This window comes from Sinocyclocheilus anshuiensis, unplaced genomic scaffold (assembly GCF_001515605.1).
Source record: "Sinocyclocheilus anshuiensis isolate Anshui unplaced genomic scaffold, SAMN03320099.WGS_v1.1 scaffold63, whole genome shotgun sequence".
Taxonomy (NCBI): Eukaryota; Metazoa; Chordata; class Actinopteri; order Cypriniformes; family Cyprinidae; genus Sinocyclocheilus; species Sinocyclocheilus anshuiensis.
This window is the reverse complement of record NW_015552625.1, coordinates 5,299,526-5,323,781: the sequence shown is the minus strand read 5'-3', so window position 1 is coordinate 5,323,781 and position 24,256 is coordinate 5,299,526. Positions and strand designations below refer to the sequence as shown.

Below are 24,256 nucleotides of genomic sequence, written 5' to 3'. Positions count from 1 at the left end.
TTCTTTTTTAATAAATCTGCAAAAATGTCAACGATTCTGTGTTTTTCTGTCAATATGGGGTGCTGTGTGTACATTAATGAGGAAAAAAAATTAACTTAAATGATTTTAGCAAATGGCTGCAATATAACAAAGAGTGAAAAATTTAAGGGGGTCTGAATACTTTCCGTACCCACTGTATATAGTACACATATTACATAAACACAGAAAACAAACAGTCAAGTTCTGTCACACGCTTTAAGCACCAAAGCCATGTGCATGTCCCCTCTGTTGCCAGGCAACTCAACCAACTCCTTCCTTATTCATGCTCGGCTGGTTTCTCTGTAGAGGAATCCCAACCCCATTTCTCCCCGCTTTCCCCTATTTTTTTATCTTCCATCTAGCAACCTTTTATCTCTGTCATTTTATTTTTTCAGCTCACACATGAACATGCATGCATAAACATAGGCACAGATGAAATCTGATTTTCCGTCTGCTCCTGTGGTGACCTATGCTCCTATGCATTACACATCCAATTTCATAGTGTCTCATGATATGTTTTTAATGTCTGGTAATTTTGTTACACCCCTTTGTCTTATTTAGTATTTTGAATATTTCCATTTAACTTGAACTTACTTTTATTTTAGTTTTAATTATTTTAGTTTTAGTAACATTTTTTGTACTTTAGATTAAACTGGCCAAGGCAACAGTTCTACATTTCAACATTTTTGTAAGTCATACGTTTTTTTATCACATATTTAATTTTATTTCAAATACAAAAAAAATGTTAATGTTAATGTTGTTCAGGTAAATGATTACATGCATTAAAGATTACAGTAAAGTACTGTAAAGAGAGCATGTCCATGTGCTAAATAAAGCAATAACTATATTCCCATTCAATTGCCAGTATTAAAAATTGTTTTCTGTAATAAAATTAAAGGTAAATATTTGATTGAAAAAAATATTTAAAAAATGTACACAAAAATGTTTAAATGTAGAAATGTTGCCTTGGCAACTAACTGAAATTTTATTTTATTTTATTTTATTTAAAATAAAGAAAGCATTGTTATAGCAAGGTACTGTTAAGAGAGCATGCCATGCGCTAAAGAAAACAATAGCTGCAATATATTCCTATTGAGCGGCCATTAATTCCACTGAGTTGTTTGTTCTCTCTGATTGTTCATTTATCATAAGCGACAACAAATCAAATCTTGAAAGGAAAGCGCTGTGACATTGTCAGTCTGTTGGAGAGGAGGAATGCAATTAGGAAACAATGAAATACACTCTCATTAAATAAACCATTATAATTTGGAGCAGCAGCTCTGCATACATAACATAGATGTTTAAACATTCTCAACAGGTGCCAAAGGTGAAGTAAATACATATTAGTTCCCTTTATTTGGAAGAATAAATTATTTTGTTTTGTTCTCATATTGTTTCTCTTTCATCCCAACGCACATTGTTGCTGAGGAATCCATTGTAAACGTTAGGCAGTGTTTGTGAAGGCTTCAAATAGCTTCAGCCTGTTACCAGACACAAGCAAGCACACACTTGGTTGGATGCTCTGCCTCTGTGATCTTTCACATCCGATAAACCCTCACGACATCCTCACAGACGTCGCTTAAGGCAGAACACTTTGTTAATGCCACCTGACAAGGAGTCTGCATCAGTTCCACCTTAAAAGGGGCCAATAAATGAAATCCAGCTTAGTTTTTGAGTTTCCCCTCTGGTCGAGTTTGTGTGTGCTATGATTGTGCGCACAAGTGGACACATCTGTTCTGACAGATGCTTGTTTGTACCCAAAGATATGCTTTTCCAGAAGGTGCAAAGGAGTGAGGGGAGGTTAATGGAGTACTGTCTTCCTCTGTTTAGCCTTGTGTGGGCATTGACAGCTGTATCGCATACAGGCAGATACCGATTCCATATCCAAAAGAAATGAGCTGTGAAGCGCCACCGTTATGCTATTAAAGCAAGATCTTAGATAAATGTGCATGGATTCCCGGTTCTCCATTCAGCGCTGCTAATCTCAAATTCTGCTGGTTAGTCAAAGCAGAGTAGGCTACACAAAAAGCTCTCAGACAGAATGGAGAGACGGATGAAAAAGGCAATGAAATGCAGAAAGACAATCTGGATTGGCAGTCTAGTGGATTGGACCAGATGCAGGCTTTTAAGAGCAGGTAAATAAAAGAAGCAGCCAGCACACAGTGAACTTGTCAATGTGTATTGACTAGCACTACGTCAGCTCACAATGCCATTCCACTGAGTGAAATTTAGACTGCAGTTAGGTTTGTGCCAGGGTTATTATAGTTAACTAAACTAAAACCATAAAAGCATTTTTGTTACATTTTGTAGACTAAAATAAATGTTAACTGAAAAACCCTTAAACTTATTTTATTTCAGCCAGATTCCCTGTTTTTAGTTGAAAAGAATAGTTCAAGATGTACTGTGGATGTTTGTTTGTTCATCAAAACAGATTTGGAGAAATTTAGCATTACATCACATGGTCACCAGTGGATCCTCTACAGTGAATGGGTGCCGTCAGAATCAGACTTAAAACACAAGTAATCCATGCGACTTCATTCCATCAAATAACATCTTGTGAAGTGAAAAACAAGTCTTTAGCTTCAAACAGTTGCTTCCAGATAAAATACAAATCCTCTATCCATATTGCTTTTTCCAGAGAAAAAGTCGCCTTTTCCAATAAGGAGAAAAATATGCACAGATCAAGCACCGTCTACAAGCACAAAAAGTCCAAAACAGTTCTAAACAAATATTTTGGTTGATTCTGATGTGAAAGGACAACAGGGGATGGACTTTATCACTGGAGGATGCGTTATTATATATTATGAACTATTATTTTTTCCAGAAATTATGGTTTAACCTTAAAATGCTTAGATGATGGATTTGTTTCTTACAAACAAGCAGCTTTTCACTTCACAAGACATTAATGGATGGACTGGAGTGGCATGGCGTGGACTACTTAGTTGTGGATTATTGTGATGTTTTTCTCAGCTGTTTGAACTCTCATTCTGACGGCCCCCATTCACTGCAGTTCTGATGAAGAAACAAACTCATCCACATCTTGGATGGCCTGAGGATGAGTACAATTTCGGCAAATTTTCATTTTTGGCTGAATTATTCCTTTAACTTGATGCACTAAAAAAAACAAAAATGAAATAAAAATGAATAAAAAAACTGTAAAGACATAAAAAACCTAAATAGAAATGATAAAACACAACAAAATTACTAAAACGTTTAATTTAATATGAAAACAGAATACATAAAAACAAACAAAAAATTACTTCAAAATTTTTATAAAAACTATAAAAGGAGTTCAATGATATTAAAATAACACTGGTTTGTGCTGTGCGGTTGTGAAGCTGAGAGGTTTTTTTTTAGCAATAAGGACCATGACATTTTTGAGTTGCACAGTGCAAAAGGAGGGGACACAAACACGATTATCCACACAAAAGGAGAGTGAGCCATGTTGGCTTTGACAACACTTTATTTCAGTCAACAGGGGAGCTGTCTCTTTGCCCAGGCAGAAAACTGAGAACAGTAGGCAAATTGAAAAGCTGTTAAAAGTAAGCCCACAGTAGTTCATTCAAGCGTTTACACTTGTCAGGATTGTTGATGTTAGTAATGAAAATTCAGAAAATGTTTGACAGATGATATATTGAGCGAACAGTTCATTTTGATTCCCATTTTCATAGCGTCATTAGGCGAATATATTATACTGAGAAGCCCATTACAACCATTAGCTGCATTAATCATGAAGCTACAATAGACATATATTGAAAATACCATATAAACAACATCATGTCACTGTTGCAACATTAAGCTAATGCGAGTATCAGTGGCCTGGACCTTAGAAGCGTCACCGTTTGAGTAACATATACAGAAGACCAACATATTGCTCTCATTTCAACCCAAGCAAATTAAAAATGTAAATCTGCCCAAACTATGTGGAAAATCTCAGCAGCATTTTCCATTCACTGTGAACCAAAGAAACAGCAGTGGCTCAAATGCAGTGCTAATTCCACTTGAGACTGTGCTCATGGATCAAAGTGTCCACAACAATACAAAACACTGTGGTGCTTCAAACAAACTCATTGAATCATTTACCTTTAAACCATGTGTGGGTGTGCGCTTTCATTGATGGTGCATTGCTTATGGCTGAGAATTAGATGCACAGCTGCGTTATGTGCGTGAAAGCTAATATGCAATCAGAAAATAAAGTGCCATATTAAATTTGACTTGAAATGCTACATCAGTCAATATAAAGGTGCAGTGATCTGTCTTACAGATACTGTAGTGCAGTTATGACAAAACAACACAGCTATCACATTTAGTATGTACGTATGCCCTTTCATTTTAAACAGTATGTCATTAATGCACAATACCTGTGAGCTTAATTCATAATTTAGCCAAAATACTGACATTGACATAAGGAGGTTGATATTTTATAAATATATAATACACAAATGTAGTTAAATAAAAAACAGAGGTCTGTATGAAAATGCCAGTAAACACTGCATAAAAAGGCAAGGAAAAATCAGTTAAATACTCAGAAATCACACAACGACATACAAAAATAAAGCTGTGGAAATAAGTTTATTTGTCCCGTTAAAGTATGATAAGATGCTCTTTAAATTGTCCTGTCAGTGGTAAGATTGTAAGGAGGCTGTAAAAAGCATTCATTTCAGAATGCTGCCATACAGATACGTCAAAAGTACACTAAAGAATTTGTACAAAAACTGCTATTATAATTTTGTAGTAGAGGAATGATTGTATGTGCAATAGCTAATGGCTCAGTGGGAGGGCACCATGTTCTTACCACCAGGCTCTCTGTTGAGATACGTGGCCCAATAAACCAGGTTAAAACTGCCAAAAAGCACTGGAAAGATGATGCGAGACATACGGTCAATCTTGCTGACGCTGTTGAAGGTCTTCAGTGCTTCTTTAGCCACTGGCTGAGCTTTACTGGGCTCCGCTGTAGCGCTCTTTGAGACAGTGGGCAGAGCAGAGTCCTTTGCAATGTGGGGCGCGTAGTTTGCCACAGCGACTGCATATGCGTTATTCTTTTTAATAACGGACGTCTCCTTTTTCTGAAGTCAGAAGGAATTAGTTAACACAATGTTACATAATCAGTCAATGGCATTAAGCTTATAATAGTATTAAAAAAGAAACACACAATGTCAGACAGCGTTCAAAATGATGGGGAGTTTAAAAGTACAGTTCACTCAAAAAAGAAAATTTGCTGAAAATGTACTCAACCTCAGGCCATACAAGATATAGATGAGTTTATTTCTTCATCGGAACAGATTTGGAGAAATGTAACGTTACATCACTTGCTCACCAGTGGATGCTCTGCAGTGAATGGGTGCCGTCAGAATGAGAGTCATGAAAACATCACAATAATTCACAAGTATTCCACCACTCCAATCCATCAATTAACATCTTGGGATGTGAAAAGCTACATCTATCATTAAGACATAAATCCATTTTTAACTTCAAACCATTGCTTCCTGTTAAAACTAGCCTCTGTCCATAATATAGCTTTCTCCAGTGAAAAAGTTGTCTCGTGTGAATTGACCGTTCGCAAAGACCCACTCTCCTTAGTTACCGTTGCCATCCCCGACAAACAATGCCGCTCTCACACTACACACATCATGTTCTCACGCAGTGAAAAATACATCTCAGTCGCAGAGCAAAGAGGAAACTGACAACGCACCAACAGACAAGACAGAGCAGGTTACTTCTGCTATGAAACAAGGTCTCAGGACTCTCAGCTTTCAAATTTTGTCATTTTTAAAGAAATTTAAACGATAAATACCGTTTTGTGGCTCTTTAATTTGTCGTGACAGATCACTGTATTACCTAGTTCAAACACGTGAACCAATTGTATTTTCATATGTACTTAATGCACGAAATGAACATGAATAAGCATCAGAAAGTATTTATGAAGGCGGCGTTATGCAAATCTTCCCACATCGTGACGTAGATATGTGGGGGCGTGTTAGAACGAGCCGTTTTAGGTAGGCGTGGTTGACTCTTAACTTTTATAAAGAATATCTCTTTGGATTTGAGACTTTAGTCTTTGCAACTTTACAGATCTTCTTTATGCACCAAGAGCTTGTAACACTCCAAAAAGAAAGGAAAAATTGAAATCGCATCATATGACCCCTTTAAGGCTAAAAGAGATGATGTTACAGCTGCGGCTACTGAGCATGCGCATTTACATAATTTCCGAGCCGACAATATAATATGAAACCTATGAAAATGGTTTTAAAAAGCACATGGGGCCATAGTTTCATCACTTTAGAGTGTCGCAGTGACTGTCTTTTTGCAGTAAAGGACCTGTCATAGTTTAATGAGTGGGAAGATGACATGAAGCAATGCGAGGTTTGCTGCATTGAAAACAGATGAGTGCATATACAGCTCCCGTTCGGGGTGACGTTCACGGGATTTTGTTCACAATGATAAGAGCACACGTTTTAACATTATTTTATTATTTAACACTCAGTATTTTAACTTAAAGGGTTACGCCACCTCAAAATGAAAATTTTGTCATTAATCACTTACCCCCATGTCGTTTCAAACCCGTAAAAGCTTAGTTTGTCTTCGGAAAGCTTTTACGGGTTTGGAACGACATGGGGGTTAGTGATTAATTACAAAATTTTCATTTTGAGGTGGAGTATCCCTTTAAGCACTGCAAGCCATGCATACAGCGCTGGTGTAAGATGTCGGGCAAGATGGTGGATAGCAGCGGCGGCACATAATATCCGCGTTCTGATTGGTCAGATCGCCTGTCAATCAAGCTATTTGAGAACGGTCAGTTAGGAGAGAAATATGCACAGATCAAACACAGTTTACAAGCGAAAACCATTCTAAACAAATTTGACTTTGATGTGAGAGGACAACAGGAAGTGGACTTTTTTACTGGAGGAAATGTCATTATGGATTATGGACTGGTATTTTGATCAGAAGCAACAGGAGTCCTGTGGATTATTGTGATGTTTTCATCAGCTGTTTGGAATCTCTTTCTGACGGCACCCATTCACTGCAGAGGATCCATTGGTGAGCAAGTGACGTAATGCTACATTTCTAATCTGTTCAGATGAAGAAACAAACTCATCTACATCTTGGATGGCCTGAGGGTGAGCACATTTTCAGCCAATTTTAATTTTGGGGTAAATTTTTCCTTTAACTGTGCTGAATCAACAGTGTTGAATTCCCTCATATAAATAACCCCTCTTCTCAATGACAACAATCAAAGCTACCAGATGTGCTCCACTCCAAAATCAAAGCCCGGTCTGTGTCGTCATGGTTACCTTATCATTGACAATGCTCTTGCCATCCCAGGCCCAGCCGCGCTTGGTGAAGTAGTTTACTGTGGCAAACTCGATAAGAGCAGAGAAAACAAACGCGTAGCACACAGCGATGAACCAGTCCATGGCTGTGGCATAGGCCACCTTTGGTAAAGAGTTTCGAGCGCTGATACTCAAAGTGGTCATCGTTAGCACTGTAGTCACACCTAGACAAAAATATCAACAAAAAAGACTGAGTGCTGTATATACCGCATTAGTGCAGCATGCCTCACTGCAGATAATTACCAGCATCTATGCCGTTCACGCATTTCTGGAAGAGACAGCACAGATGTACACGTGTAATCACAAATGCCCTGGGCTAATGAAATTGTGTTCATTTCAGCAGTCAGTCATATGCCCTAAGTGGACCTCCTGTCTTCATTTTATATAGATGATCTTCTGTTTTTTGTAAACAATTTTAATGAATTTTTGCATCCTCAGGGAAAGTCAATCAATCCAAATATATTCATCATTATAACAGATATTAGGGAGAAAACATAGGAAAATTCACAAAAATGTACAAACATCTCACTTTTATCTTTTCAATCAACTCAAGACATTTCTTTCAGGTCAATAAATAAAGGAATTTTCACTAGATGATTTGAATAGCTTTGTTTGCAAAAAATTAATCATTCTAGAATGACTTGGGTGATTTTATGCAGGAGTGCATCTGCAAGGAAAATAAAAATAATAATAAATTGACTTTTATAATTATAAAAAATGACTTTTTACTCTGAAGATCTGTTTAAATGCAATACATACCATGATGGCAGAATGATTAGGGGAAAACTTGAAAAATTTGAGTTTACTCATTACAAGAACCAGTTCAAACCTCTTTCAGTAACCATAAAGTGCACAGTTTAGAAAGAAAAATCATCCTACTGTTCTTAACCCATTCAGTATGACTATAGTAATAATTTGTATGAATACTTTCATTTAGCAAGGATGTATTAAATCGATTAAATATTATGTAAGATTTTTATTTCAAATAAATGGATAATGGCTCCTTTAATAAATTACATTTTAAAATACATTAATTAATTTAAATATTTCACAGAATTGGTATTATTATATTTTTGAACAAATAAATTCAGTCATAGTGAGAGATATATTGTAATAGTGTTATACTTACACTATAAAATAAAATAATTTGGTGTTAATAAAAATCATTTAATTTTATATAGTAGTACAACTGTAAAACCACAACACAATTTCTTTATTTTCAAATGTTAAACCATTGTGATTTTGGCAGTTTTCCTGCAAATAAATAAACGTGCAATCTGCTTGAGCCATTTGCTATCTGTGCTGGTACTGCGCTGCACAGTGCATAATTCAATTTTGCCATTCATTTTTTTTTTTTTTTTTTATTTCATATCATGGCAGCATTAACTAATCAAATGATGACCAAATGATCATTTTTTTTTTTTTTTTTTTTTTTTTTTTTTTTTTTTTTTTTTTTTTTTTTTTTTTTTTTTTTTTTTTTTTATTTCATCATGGCAGCATTAACTAATCAAATGATGACCAAATGATCATATAACCAGCATTTTAAAGAGCCAATTTACAGTAGGTGCCTGTATCACAGTGGTGGAGTGATGTTGTACAGTCCCAGTAAAGTGTACCATACACGGGTAGTTTACTGCATCCCCCCCGCAACTGAGCACTGATGCAAGATGTAGAATTGTGGTGTGCAAATTACGTTCAGCAATTCATGAGTGTTTACCTCATTTGCATAAATCCTTTAGTGAATTGGCCACTAACACAACAAAGCGTGTGAATAAAAGACGCTATCAGCATTTCATTCTTAGCGAATTCCCCCTGCGAGTCTGTGTTTAATTTAAATGTGTTTTTGGATGCTAAGGCTTCCTCCCACTGAATGAACAAAAATACACACATTCATGCACATAACTGGGCAAATTTTTCACCTACAAAAACACAGACATACACACGGAGGCCAATTTTTAGAGCTGTTTGCCTTCGCTCGCAGCCATTTCAAATTCATCCCTAGAGTTCAGAAGGAAATTGAAATTGCTAGAGAAAATCAAAAACTGCACACATTCTACATCAGCTTTACCCATGACTGCATCAGTAATTTAATCAGAACTACAAAATCAGCATGCTAAATTGATTTTTCATCGAAAAGATGTACACAGCCAACAAATAAATATGTGCCATAGTAAACTGAATTAAAAACCTTTCCACATTATGTTCTGATTACACAACACATGCTCACCCACCAAAAACTGTGCGTGCGGGGACAGACTCTCGGTTGAGCCAAAAAGAGACTTGGGATAAGATGACAGTCATTATGCAAGGCAGGTACGTCTGGATCACAAAGTACCCAATCTTCCTCTTCAGATGGAAATGGGCAGTCATCACTGTATATTCACCTGCACAGCAGGAGAGAAACACGAGTGAGGGAAGAACGATGGATAGGTGCATATGGATCCAGATCATTTTGTGACTGCTTGCGAATGTCTTACCAGTACTGGACTTGATGGTTTCCTTGCCAACAGTATGTCCCGTTAAGTCATACTGGTTAAGTCTAGAACCATCTGGAGCCACTTCCACCGATAAGGTGGCATCACGTGTCCAAACATACGTCACCTCCGTCAGAGTGTAAGCATCTACACACAGACACAATATATTTGAATAAAACCCAAAGCACAGACAGACACTAAGCATCATGGGAAATAAAGTAAATGATTAGCATTTTTGCTTACAGCTGCCAAATTTAAGTGGACAGGAATGGAAGTCCATTGGAAAGTCCTCAAGATGCATTGGGCATTCAGCTTGCACTGTCAACCTGCACAAATACATAAATACCCCTCAAAATTATGTGTTCTTACTAGGGCAGTCAATTTAATTCATTAATTTAGTACATTTAGTTATAAAAATCATAACATGTATAAAAAGGAATTTTCCCACCATCAGAGCAATTCAAGCTTACTGTTAATTATATGATATATAAGATTTTTTTGAAGAAATAAATACTTCCATTCAGCAAGGATGCATTAAATTAATCCAATGTGACAGTAAAGACATTTATAATGTTACAAAAATGTGACCATGGACCACAAAACCAGTCATAAGGGTCAATTTTTTTTTTAATTGAGATTTATACATAATCTGAAAGCTGAATAAATAAGCTTTGTTTGGATAGGACAATATTTGGCCGAGATACAACTATTTGGAAATCTGGAAAAATACTGAGAAAAATACTGAGAAAATCGCCTTTAAAGTTGTCTAAATGAAGTTCTTAGCAATGCATATTACTAATCAAAAATTAAGTTTTGATATATTTACGGTAGGAAATTTACAAAATATCTTCATGGAACATGATCTTTACTTAATATCCTAATGATTTTTGGCATAAAAGAAAAATCAATAATTTTGACCCATACAACGTATTTGCGGCTATTGCTACAAATATACCCCAGCGACTTAAGACTGGTTTTGTGCTCCAGGGTCACAAATGTCTATTTCAAATAAATGAGTGATATCTACTGCAAATTCAAAGAAATATTTTACATTTTAAAACATATTAAAATAGAAAGTTATTTGAAATCATAATATTTCACAATATTATTGTTTTATTGTATTTTTGATCAAATAAATTCAACCGATGAGCATAACAGATGTCTTTCAAAAACATTAAAAACAAATTAGGACTGTCAAACAATTAATTGCGATTAATCAAACCCAAAATAAAAGTTTGTGTTTACATAATACATGTGTGTGTACTGTGTATATTTATTATGTACATACATTTAAGAAAATATGTTGAAGTGGAAATAAAACAATATTTTGACTTCTAAAGCCACTTTTTGTAATGTCTTTCAGTTATATTGATTTTGGGGACTTTTCTTATCAAATATTGATATATGTGATTGATTGTGAATAGTTTGATGAATTAATCAGCATATCATGTAATTATTTTGATTCATTTATTTGATAACTCTAGTACAGGGGTACCTCATGGTGTACAGTAGAGTGCCGTTCTCCATAATCCGCAGTAGTTTGTTGGGCATGGTCATGTTGTGAGCCACAGATTTCTTGCCGTTGTGAAAGAAAGTGTCTGGAGTCCAGATTTTACTGGCCATCAGGTTGTTGAGACGCAGGATGTTCATTGGCCCATTAAACTTCAGCCGCTCGTCTGTCCAGCGCTGACGGAAAAACACATCCACTGTGTATTCCTGAGAATGGAGTAAAATACCAGGGGAGATAAGAGTGCAAGAGTGCAAGAGATTCTTCAGTGCCGATGTGTGCATAAGACAAAATATACCTGACACAGAAAATATATTTTCATTCAGTGTGGGATCCAAAGTCTAAATGCTGCTGTTAGTCTATTTCAATTTGGTTTTATTAAAAAATATATTATCAGGATAACCACTTGAAAGGTTGAGTTTCATTTATTAAAACAAAAATGTCATTCATCATCGAAAGAAAAAATCCTACTGACACTAAACCTTTGAATAGTAGTGTATATTTTAGGAGTATTAAAATATACTTGTAGTATTTATTTGTCCTACTTTTTTGCTTTAATGGCATATCATTTATTTCTAGATTTAATCAGAATCAGAAAGAGCTTTATTGCCAGGTATATTTACACATATGAGGAATTTGTTTTAGTGACAGAAGCTTCCACAGCACAACAGAATGACAGTGACAGACAAGACACGGATAATAAAAATAATAAAAATAGGTAAATAGGAAATAACAATATACAAAAAATATTTAAAGAAAATATACACAATATACTAAATGGACAATAGATGGTATTTGTGTGTACAGGTATGTTATGTACAAATGCAACTGAAATTTGATTTTAAATCTCAGATATTCAATGTGGTCTCAGACACTGGATGTCGCTGTAAATCTTTAAATGACAGCTAAAAGAAAAGTATTAAAATTAAGACTGAATGGGCTCCCTCAGTAAGTGCCAGCAACTTTTCAGTTCACTCAATATGTTCATTGTCTGTGTATAATGAGTGTTTCATCTTCCTCTCTATAGTACTAGAAAGTGGCAAAGTGTCAGAAGCGCTTCACATCACTGCATTATATCCCAATCCCTCGGGCACTGCGCTGCCATGCACCGACCCCCGGGGTGAAGGCGGGCATCCAGTTTCCATGGCAGCACAGAGACAGAAAAACACAATGTTATGTACGTAAGAGATAATACTTATTCACTCCCACACTCATACAGGAAAGATAATATTGTGTGGCAGTACATGCTGTCACTGGAGCGCCAGGGCTCCCCTGCACTCACAGAGCCCATCTGTAATGCTAAATTTCCTTCTCATTCTTCCATCCATCCTCCATCAGCTTTCACAGTGTCACAATCATACTGTATGGAACAAACCTATTATGGGTCCATACTAAGTTAATTCCAGTACCATTATAAAATCTAAAACCTTCATCTCGGACAAACTTTGAGGAAAGCTTGTCTGGTCATTTGATATTCTTGCTAACGTCTTGCAACATTACCCTCCGTTATGCAGGAGAACTCCTCAAGCAAAAAGACAATACTTGTCACTTTCCATTCTGTCATATCATAACCACACGGCCTGAAGGGAGTGGCACAGTAAAACTGAAAAAAAATAACCTGCTTATGTGATCCTCCATAGTATGTCTATTTTAAGGCATTATAATGTTCAAATGAACATGAAATTGTGGAACACTAGACTGATCGTTCAAAAGGAAGTGGGCAAAAAGCAAGATTTACTGAAGATTTAGTATATCTTTGACCATATCAGGATCAGTTACAGCAATATTATTAATTCTTTAAAGGGGTCATGAACTGAGAAATCAAAATTCTCTTGATCTTTTGACATATAAGAGGTCATTGTGCTATAAAAACATTCTGTAGGTGTCAGAGCTCAAAACTTTCTCGCTAGTCTAAAATGAGCTTATATTGAAACCAGTCTTCCAAAATGACAGGTTGTGGAATGTGCCACTTTATGACGTAAAAGTGTGGATAAACCAACCCGATCTCATGAAAGTGCGTATAAATAGTATGCCAAATAAAAACAAAAACTCGCAGTATTGATATGCAAAATTTGACATTGGCGTGTATATGCTACGTAATGGGTAGGATTAGGGTTGTGAGGTAGATGCGTATCATATGTACGCAAAAACTGAGTATCATATGCACGTCAAACACGTGCGTATCATATGCACGCCAAAGTAATTTTTATGTATCAATACCACGAGTTTTTGTTTTTATTTGGCGTACTATTTATAAGCATTTTCATTAGACCGGGCTCGGATAAACACTGCCTCCGCAGAAGAAGATCAATGCCTGCTTCTACGTCATGCCTGTTTAGCCTCGCCCACCAATTCGCGCACGAAGTGTAAGTAACAAGAGAGGCAATTTTTAATGAAGTTCCAGACCGCGTCACTTTCAGACCGCGTCACCGTGAACTTGGTCCTTTGTTCACTTAATTTTACCCTGGATTCGTTTACAAACAAGGCACAATTCGACACAGGATTTTCAGAAAGAGTCAAACTAAAAGACGAGGCTGTGCCAACTACACTGAACAAAATTATAAATGCAACACTTTTGTTTTTGGAAAAATGGGGGCAAAAACAAAAGTGTTGCGTTTATAATTTTGTTCAGTGTATATTGGATCCGACAGTAATGTCACTGTTTTTATTATGTGGTCACTATTGCTTTGTCTCTTCTTACAGATCATTTAATATAAGTATTTATGCGTTTTTGACCTAAATGACGGCAGCATTCATCTATGAAGGATGTACTGTCAAACGTTTTCACAACTGTTAGCCAATCATAGCAGTGTGTGTTTCTTTCAGATTCTAAAATCAGATGGGTGGGTTAAAAACAGGACAGAAAAATAGCCTATTAGGCCTACTTCTAAATTATGATGTTTTTTGATCTAAAAATCTTGATAACATTATAAGTGGACCTCAGAGAACAGTACAAAATAAAAAACAAAGGCAGTTCATGACCCCTTTAAAATTCACTGTTGGTCAGAGCATAGCTGAAAATATAGCAATCATTTTTTTCTATTTCAAACTTTCTTCTAAAATCAATGTCAAGAAATCCAACTATCCTGGATATTACATTGTAAACGGTCTGGATTCAGTTTTTTAGCAGTATAGTTATAGCATCAATCATCTTAGTTGTTAACATTTAATGTTGTAATCTGTATAGGCCATAATTTATATATCTACAATACCATTTCAAAGTTTGAGGTCAGTAAGATTTTTTTGTTGATTTATTTTTATTTTTATTTTTAGAAATTAATACTTTAATTCAGCAAGGACACATTCAGTCAATCAAAAGTGACAGTAAAGGCATTTATAATGTTACAAAAGATTTCTATTTTTAATGCTGTTCTTTTGAACTTTATATTCATCAAAGAATCCTGAAACAAATGTACCATGGTTTTCATAAAAACACTAAAAATAATAGTAAGCAGCAAATTCATGTGCACCAAATCAGCATATTAGAATGATTTCTGAAGGATCATGTGACACTGAAGACTGGAGTAATGGAACAAATTACTTTTTAAAATATATTAAAATTAGTTAATATATTATGAAATATACTGAAATAATAGAAAACCGGTATTTGAACTTGTAATAATAGTTAACAATATTTCTGTTTTATTATATTTTTGATCAAATAAATGCAGCCTTGATGAGTGTAAGAAACTTAATAAGGTACCATACATTTAAACATTATTTAGGATGCACAACTTTCACAAATTAATACTGTGGAAACCTGTAGAGAGAAGTAATAGAGCAGTGATGTGTTTGATATTATTTACAAAATAATGCAAATCTCTTGCTAGATTCTGACAGGTTACTCATCACAGGTGATGACTGGAGAACTGCAGATTCAAAAATCATGATTTCCCAAGAGCACCCAGAAAAAAAAAACATGACAGAAATACCCAGTGTGATGATCGTCCTGACATAATACAGTCTTTACGAACAGAGAATTTTCTAGTACAGGATAGTGAGAGTGTTCAGTGGGGTTTAGAAAACACACTACTGGCCAGTAAAAGATGATACATAATGAATGAATGAATGAATGAAAAATCCCTTTTCTTCCATCTTTTTCTCTATTCTAAATATTTGAGAGCAGACAGTGTGAATTGGGGAAAAAGAAGAGTACTGAGAAAAGCTTTTAGCCAGCAGCAGGTACCAAATGCTATGAATAGACAACAGATGGAAAACAAGGATTGAGGTAGAGAGATGATGTGGTATAAAAGGAGAAAAAGTGAGATAACCAACAGGAAAATATAAAATATTTCTGATAAATATTATTTGACTCTCACTATACAGCACACAAATCATCTGATGTGAGAAGAGGGATGTCTTACCATGTCCGTATCTGATACTGGTCCAAAACTGGTTACATAGATATCAGTCTTCACCTCTGTCACTCGATCTATGTTGCACAGCAAAATTAAACTCCAAATTACAATGTTATCAACCAGGAACTCCTCATCTAAGTCTACTCAAGTATAATGTGCTATATGGTTGTCAACGACTTAAATTTCAGCCTGCTCCTCACATAAAACTACTGAAGACTTGGAATATAGCAGATGAGTCATGTGTACTTTTATGACAGTGTTTTTTGAAGCTTGATAAATCAGCATATGCTTTCCTGGATGGAAAACAGAAGCTCTGATATTCTGCCTGAGATCTCCTTTGTGTTTTACAGATGAAGGGAAACTAATTTGGGGTTCAAATGACATAGAGGTGAAAAAAAGATGAAAAAATTATTTTTTTATCTGAGTGCACTATTACTTTAGCTTATCTTTAGTGGAACCATGGCAACACTTCATTCTGGCTCTTGGCTCGACCGCATGTCCACTGACTCCTGTGAATGCGTTTTTGTGTGCTAGTCTCTCTAAATCTCAAAAAGGAAACTCACAAGAAATCTATTTGCCTCATGGTGGGCGTCACTCGATCCATGATGTCTTTTATGTTACCAAGCTCAGAGCTTCCAAACAATAGCAGGGGCCACATAAATACATATTAACACTGGCAGACTACACAGGCAGGGTTTGTTGATTGTTAAGTGGAGATGAGATTGCTGGCTTATTCAGTCAGGCGTGGCTCGAAATTTCTCAGGTCATCAACACCTCATTATAATTAGTTTATCAGTGGTAAAATCAGGTCAGAGTGACAATGCACATAAACAATGAGTCCCTTAAATGTTTTACACATAATGACACATTTTACTGATTTCAGCCATCATTTTTTTTTTCTTGTTGTGCTATTTATAAAATTCCTAAACAGAAACAACACAATCACAGTAATTTTGCTTATTAGTACATCATAAAGTGCATATAACTGTAATATCAACTTCAGGAAATGTGACGCAGCACTAATTCCCTAGGTGTTCTTACCTCCAAGACCAGGTCTCAGCCTATTGTCGTAGCCATCAAGCAGTCGGTCCAAGATCCGTGTGAAGAGGGTAATGTTGTTTTTAAAGGCATCTGAGCCGGATACATCTGTCTCAGAACTACACAAGATACATCTGGCATCTCAAAAGTCTGTTACATAAACATATACTGTAGGCTACAGAGTTGCATGCAGAAAAAGCTGTTCTCTACAAACCTTGTCCCATAAAGTTATGAGAGGACGACCATCTGGCAAAATCACAAACATGACAGCTGTACCAAAACACCTGAGACTTCATCTTAGCAAACTTGTCTCCAAACGGCCAATCTATTAATGATTCCCTCTAGGTGCATGCATATTTACATACAAGTTTTTATAATAGCTTTTTTTTTTTTATTATTTATTTTGTGAACATAAGTATGTATGAAAATATTGACTTTTTCAAAAAAATAAAGTTGAAATTGACATACTGCCATAATGTAGTTGCAACTGACTAGCATTACAGAAATGTTCAGTATAAATTAAGGTCAATCACAAGTATTTTCAATGTCAGTTACCACAGAAAATAATTCAATCAAAGTTTGAATTTAGTATTTAAAAAAAAAAAACTGAATTCCTCATTAAGACATCAGGGTTAGTGTAACGTTTCGTAACGCAAGTGGTGTCAGTTTGCAGAAATATTTTACTCATTTCTGTTGATTGTATCACACTAGTCTTATGTATCACATGTATGTATATATAATATAATTGTGGAAAAAAATGTGCATTTGTTGCCTTCTTAGTCTTATTTACTTTATTCCAAGTTGCCTTAATTATGATTTTTGATGATATTATGATGATATTATAAAAATGATTATCTGTGGTGGTAATTCAACATGCTGTCTATTAAGATTAACTGCACTGAACTCAGAACATTCCTTTAAATCGTGATTTAATTGTGTATACAGTATAAGGGACAGTTCACCTAAAAATGAAAATTCTGTCATCATTTACTCACCCTCGTGTCCTTCCAAACATGTATGACTGATGTTCTTCTGTGGAAGATTTTTTGAGAACTGTTGGTAACCAAAAAGTATTGGTGACCACTGACTTCCGTTGTATGAACATAAAACGAAACATAAACGGCATTTCTCCAAATGTATTTTATATTCCACAGAAGAAAGTTACACAGGAGGATAGAATCCTGGACGAGTGCTATGGGAACATTAAAAAGGCTTATGAGGCCAGATCTAAACCACCTTTGGCCAATGCTGACCACAATACCATCTACCTCATTCCTACATATAAAACCATGCTCAAACGTAGCAAACCAGTAGTGAAAGAAGTAACAGTGTGGTCAGATGACGCTATAGAAAGACTAAAAGGTTGTTTCCTATGCACAGATTTAGATGTTTTTAATAACATGGACATTGATGAGACTACGGAGACTATTACGGACTACATAAACTTCTGTGTGGATAATGTACTTACTAAAAAGAATGTTATCATATATCCGAACAATAAGCCGTATATAACTAAAGAGCTGAAGGATTGCATTAATTGGAAAAAAAACTGCATTTAAAAACAAAGATTATGTTGAGTTGAAAATCATACAAAAAGAGCTTAATTGTCAGTTAAGGCAAGCTAGGGGACGACAGAAAGATATGATTGAGTATAATTTTACTACCCTGAACTCTAAAAATATGTGGAACACTATGAAAGTTGTTACAAATATGGAACCAAGTAAACCACGTTTCCCTTTCAGTCGGTCACTACGAGTCACGTCGTGACCGACGAATTGGTCACGACGTGACGTCTCCGTTCCCTCCTTCAGAGAACGAGGGTTACATACGTAACCGAGACGATATGTGTAATGGATGAGTTTGCTAAAGCAAATAAGCTGAATGATTTTTACCTTCGGTTTGAAACACAGGATTTTTTGGATGAATGCAATCTAATTGTAGACTCTTTGGTATATGTTGGGGATACTAGACTGGAGGTAGACAGTACCAAAGTGCAGTTATTGTTTCGTCAGTTGTGTACAAAGAAATCTAAAGGTCTGGATGGGATTTCTGTCCGCCTTTTAAAAACTTGTGCAGTAGAACTTACTCCAGTTTGGTGTACACTTTTCCAACATTCACTGGATTTACACAGAGTTCCTGCACTTTGGAAAAAATCTGTGATTACCCCAATCCCTAAGAAACCACACCCATCTGAGAATAATGATTATAGACCTGTAGCGATAACTTCGATCGTTATGAAATGTTTTGAGAAATACATGGTGACCTTACTGAAAAATGAAGTGACACCACAGCTAGATCCATGGCAGTTTGCCTATAAGCAGGGAAGGAGCACGGAGGATGCAGTAGGAGGTATCACTCGTTTAGTTTTGAAGCATTTGGAGGACACTAAGGCATACGCACGCCTCCTTTTTTATTGATTTTAGTTCAGATTTTAATTCACTACAGCCTTATTTACTGTTGGATAAATTAAAGAAGATGCAGGTAAATCCACTTATTATTAAGTGGTACTTTTACTTTTTAACAAATAGAACACAACAGGTAAAGGTTAATAGGATAATATCGGATTCCAAATTCATTAGTACAGGAGCCCCACAAGGATGTGTGAGCTCCCAGTCCTCTTCACATTGTACACAAACGGTTGTGTGAGGAAAGCCACCAACAACTATGTTGTAAAATTCAGTGATGACACAGCCATACTTAGTTTGTTATACAAAGACCAAGATATATCATCTTATTATGATGAAATTAAACAGTTTGTGGAGTGGTGTGATGCGCACCATCTTGTTGTCAATGTGAAGAAAACCGAGGAGATGATCTTTGATCCCAAGTCAATTGGAGATCACAGTCCAGTTTTTATCCATAATGTTCCTATTGTGCAGGTGTCCTCTTACAAATACCTTGGTATTCATCTTGAGTGTTCATTGACATGGAATGTACATGTTGAAAGTCTGTGTTCCAAGTTACATCAGAAACTATTTCTTGAGAAGGCTGAGACTCTGGTGTTAACAGTAAGATCATGTGGTTGTTCTATCAAGCTGTACTGGAGAATGTGATGATTCGATATGGAATTCATCTTTGGTATGGTAACTTGACAGTGCAGTTAAAGACTAAGCTTACACAGCTTATTCGAATAGCCATGAAGATTGTGGGCATGAAGGAGCATTCTTATCTCCAGACCCTGTATGAAAAGTCGGTGCTTAGGGAGGGATACAAGATCTTAAATGATACAACGCACATTTTGAATCCAGAATTTGAAATGTTACCATCAGGAAGGAGATTTAGAATGCCGAGGTGCAGACTTAATAGGTTTAAGAATTAATTAATTCCTTCGGCAACTAAGGCACTAAACAGTAGCATGTGTTTTTATCAATGTTTTATTGAGATGGTTGTTTATTAGTGTGTGTTATGTATTGTTTAAATGTGGTGATGCAGTGGCTGTTTTTGGAGCCCAAGACAAATTTCCCTGTGGGGACAATAAAGTATACCTTACCTTACCTTACCTTATACAAATGTGGAACAACATGAGGGTGAGTAAATTATGACAGATTTTGAATTCTGGATGATGTGATATTAACTTTACACTAGGCTATTTATTTATGTCTATTTTAATATATAATTATACTGTTTTGTTCTGGCAATATTGTAAATGGTGACAATCATACCAAAAAGCTTTTTGACTGACTCTGAAACAGAAAAAGAGGGAGAGAGCGGTGGTGATAACCACACGTTTATTGGGCTTTATCTTGGGGAAAAAAACGCGCGCTCTCTTGAGAAAAAAAAAAAAGAGTATTTTGTTTTGCTTACCATGCACGCCATAAAGCCAGCAGAAACAGGTAGATTAGAAATCCATGCGAATGACCCAATAGCCGATTCATTGTTGAGTTATTCCCTGCCAAAGAAGTTATTTCAGTCTTCAGGTCAGCCTTAAAAATTATTTATATGAGAATGAATCAAGGCAAAACATACAGTGACATTTATTTCTGCTTGTAAGCGTTTTGCGTTTGCGCACAGGCATATTTCCCGAGCGCGCACTAATGGTCAAAAGCTGGAGCCAGACAGCCAGCCTTTGTGTTTCAAAAGTTTTACATTTTGAAACTGTTGCAAATATAACAGCCATACCTACGGCGTCTTTACATTTTAAATGAGATCAATTAAAACTGTTCAAACAGAAGAAGAATCATGTATAAAACTGTCGCTGTCACTAAGTTTAGATGTTCAAAATGTTCACAGCCCCAGGAAACTGATCGATAATTTACAAAACCAAACAAAAATTGCAAAATACACAACAAATTACCTTCGTTTCACTGAAGCGCAGCTCCTTTGAGACAAAGAAACAAGAAAAGTTGTGCCCCTCGCGCTCACGCTTCCAGAGGCGTCTCATCCGTAGATTCACGGAAACTCCCAGGGCGCGCGCAAAGGCATATAGACTGGCACGTGAGCTTACTGATAAGTGAGATATGCCTTCTTCTATGAATCTTTACGGAAACAATCCAGAGGCGTCCCCTGGTCACCAAGAGTCAAGACACACAATCCGTCTGTATAGCCTAAAATGCTCATGTGAGGGCTGAAGCGGCTTGTATGAAATCCATATAGCCTAGGCGTGAGCCTGGAGACTGAGAGCATCAAGTAGCCAAAAGACGCCAGAGGGGACACCGGGTCCTAGAGCCAGCACAGCTCACACATTTGCCCACTGGAGAGCGCATGGACATCAGGACTACACATCAATTACATTTATTCCACCTGTTGGGTTAAATAAATAATAGTACTAACTAATAAATCAATTCTGCCATTTCTCACCCTTATGTCGTTCCAAACCTGTATGACATTGTTTGTGGAAAATAAGAAAAGATATTTTGGAAAAATGTATCGGTATTTATTTTGTCCAAGCAAAGGAAGTCACTGGTCACCAAAATGGTTGCCAATATTATTCAAAATAAATTTAATTAAACTTCAGCATAGTATTTATTAGATGTTCTGCTGATGTTAGCTGTCTGTAAGCTCACCAAGGCTGCATTTATTTGATTAAAAATACAGAAATATTGTGAAATGTTATTACATTTTAAAATAACGTTTTAATTGTAATATATTTTAAAATGTAATTCATTCATGTGATGACAAAGCTGAATTTTCAGCATCATCTTGTTTGTTTATTTATTTATTTATTTTGTGGAAGCCGTGATATATATTTTTTTTAATTCTTTGATGAATTGAAAGTTCAAAAGAACAGCATTTATTTGAAATAGAATTCTTTTTTAACATCATAAACATTATAACATTATATTTGATCAATTTTATGTGTCCTTGCTGAATACAATTTACTTTATACTGTATATGTACAGGTAATCACAATCTCACATCAGGTGTACCAATCCAAGTATAGAGACCACATTTGAAGTGTGAAAGAGATTCACATCTCTATCATGTCTCGGTTCTATTTAACATAATCCCTGTCATACTTCACTTCTGAAGATAAGGTTCTTGCATCCATCGTTTAGTCTTTGTCAAATTATCATGTAAAAAACATTATGTCAAAGCGGTTGACATTGTAGACAGGTGCAGTACCAAATGAGCAATTCTTGTCTATGAAAACCAACAAGCAGCCAACTCGTAACATTAAAGGTATTAACTTGATATAGAAAAACCTAGGCCTATGTATTTTTACTTGTTTGTTTACACACAAAAACAGCTTTATTTAGCATTTAATTGTGTCTGTTGCAATGGATAATACTCTAGGAAGGAACTATTTTTATACTATTTTGTTGACATTTTCTGACATATAAAATTTATTGCCAGAGATCCAGACAAGCTCTGTGGGCAGAATGTACAGAAAGCTGAAACACTGACAGGGAACATAAGCAAAATGTCAAGACCCAAGCACATAAAATGCATATATACAACATACTTAAACATACACATACTTAAACATGTATGTGTCTTCAGACAAACACATAAACATCACTGATTACTGAGAGAAAGATAACGTGCATTTTTTGTTACTGCCCATATTGTTTAGTCTCAGTCTTTTCACAAAACTTCTTCAGCTCATACGAACATTTTCCAATATTGCTCAAAACTATCCTCTTTCTCCTGGAGTTGCCAGTTTAGGATGGATGCATAACAGGTTACCTGTGTGGTGGTGCTGTAGCCCAGTAGTCTTTCAGCACTGTGCTCTTGGGTTTAAAATGTACTCAGGCCATCCCATATGTATGTGTTTGCTTCTTCATCAGAACAGATTTGGAGAAATTTTGCATTTTTTCACTTGCTCACCATGGATTCTCTGCAGTGAATGAGTGCCATCAGAATGAGAGACCAACAGCAGATAAAGACATCACAATAATCCACAACCCAGCTCCAGTCTATCAATTAATGTGTTGTGAAGTGAAAAGCAGTGTGTTTGTAAGAAACAAATCCTTCAGAAACCATCATTTCAAAACAAACTCGTCTACATTGGATGGCCTGAGGGTGAGTAAATTTTCAGAAAAACACTAAATAAATTTTGGATTGAGCTATTGCTTTAAGCTCAGGATACTCTTGGGAAACTTTTTCTTTTTTAAAAATAAGTGAACTGTAAGACCCTGAAAAAATCCTGCAGCACAATGTTGGTCAGATCATATTCTGAAACCAAAGTAAATACAACATATTGTTACAAATGTAAAGTGCCTATTCTATCTTTCAACACCAAGCAATATTGGTTGCAATATATTGACATTCCCTGAGGAGAATTTAAGTGTTCATTTGTGACTTTATACATAGGCCAGTATACACAGAATGATTTAAAAAAAACGTAGGGTTGTTTCACACCCACAGATAAACAGGGGAATGTGTATTTGTAATAGGATACATTTATTTATTTATTTAATAGGATACACACAAGCTTTTTAATGCCATTGTAGGTACCAAAATATTGCCTGCATGAGTGAAGTACAGTATGGCTAAACCCAAGAACCTGTAAGTGAGATTATACTGCCACCTGCTGCCCAGGACAGAATGTGCTTCTGCGGAAATAGAATTAAAACCAGAATCAGAATTTCTTTTGTTAAACACATAAAGCAGCTCTAAAGAGTGTTTAAAAAGGGTTTAACCCTCTATGGTACGGAGTTGCCATATGGCAACAATTAATTTCTACTTATTTCCTTGTTATTCTGAAAAAATACAATATATAGCAATATGATAATTAAAAGGGCTGGCTTTAAGGTAGTCAATGATGTGCTGTTTTTAAGTAAAATGACATTTGAATGTTCTTCCAAAACACTTTTCCCACTGTCACCCTCACATGGAGGACACCTGTTGAAGTGCTCCAGAAATTGCTCTGTTAGCCTCATTTCTGAACATCTCTTCTTAAGGGGGATTGTTTTGCATCATCTTTGGTTAGTAAATTACAAATTTTTATTCACAAATTAGCATTGTCTAACATAGTTTTACAGTAAATTGAGAAAATGTCAATGTTGCCACATGGCAACACTGTACCACTATGGGAAAATAGGTATGTTGCCATATGGCAACGCTGTACCACAGAGGAATTGAAGTCAT

The 24,256-nt window shown here is 35.8% G+C and overlaps 1 protein-coding gene across 2 annotated transcripts; it reads right to left on the bottom strand.

Moving 5' to 3' along the window:
• Positions 1-3,572: 3,572 nt before the first annotated feature.
• Positions 3,573-21,428, bottom strand: gabra2a (gamma-aminobutyric acid type A receptor subunit alpha2a). 2 transcript variants are annotated; one of them, XM_016457891.1, is made up of 10 exons: positions 21,021-21,428; positions 20,531-20,649; positions 16,730-16,845; positions 15,695-15,762; positions 11,319-11,539; positions 10,067-10,149; positions 9,827-9,970; positions 9,581-9,733; positions 7,311-7,513; positions 3,573-5,084 (listed from the first exon to the last, which is right to left on the bottom strand). In XM_016457891.1, the coding sequence occupies exons 1-10, from the start codon at positions 21,105-21,107 to the stop codon at positions 4,788-4,790; spliced, it is 1,491 nt and encodes a 496-aa protein (XP_016313377.1). In that variant the 5' UTR covers positions 21,108-21,428; the 3' UTR covers positions 3,573-4,787. The 2 variants fall into 2 exon arrangements, with proteins under 2 accessions (XP_016313377.1, XP_016313378.1); XM_016457892.1 differs by having other exon boundaries at positions 20,531-20,615; positions 21,021-21,091.
• Positions 21,429-24,256: the final 2,828 nt, after the last annotated feature.

Excerpts from the sequence above, each read along its gene's own strand:
- gabra2a (XM_016457891.1), bottom strand. The coding sequence starts at position 21,107 with ATGAGACGCCTCTGGAAGCGTGAGCGCGAGGGGCACAACTTTTCTTGT. Across the intron at positions 16,846-20,530 it reads CTGGCTTTATGGCGTGCATG|TTCTGAGACAGATGTATCCG; the intron begins GTAAGCAAAACA and ends TATCTTGTGTAG. Across the intron at positions 10,150-11,318 it reads ACTCTACTGTACACCATGAG|GTTGACAGTGCAAGCTGAAT; the intron begins GTACCCCTGTAC and ends GTATTTGTGCAG.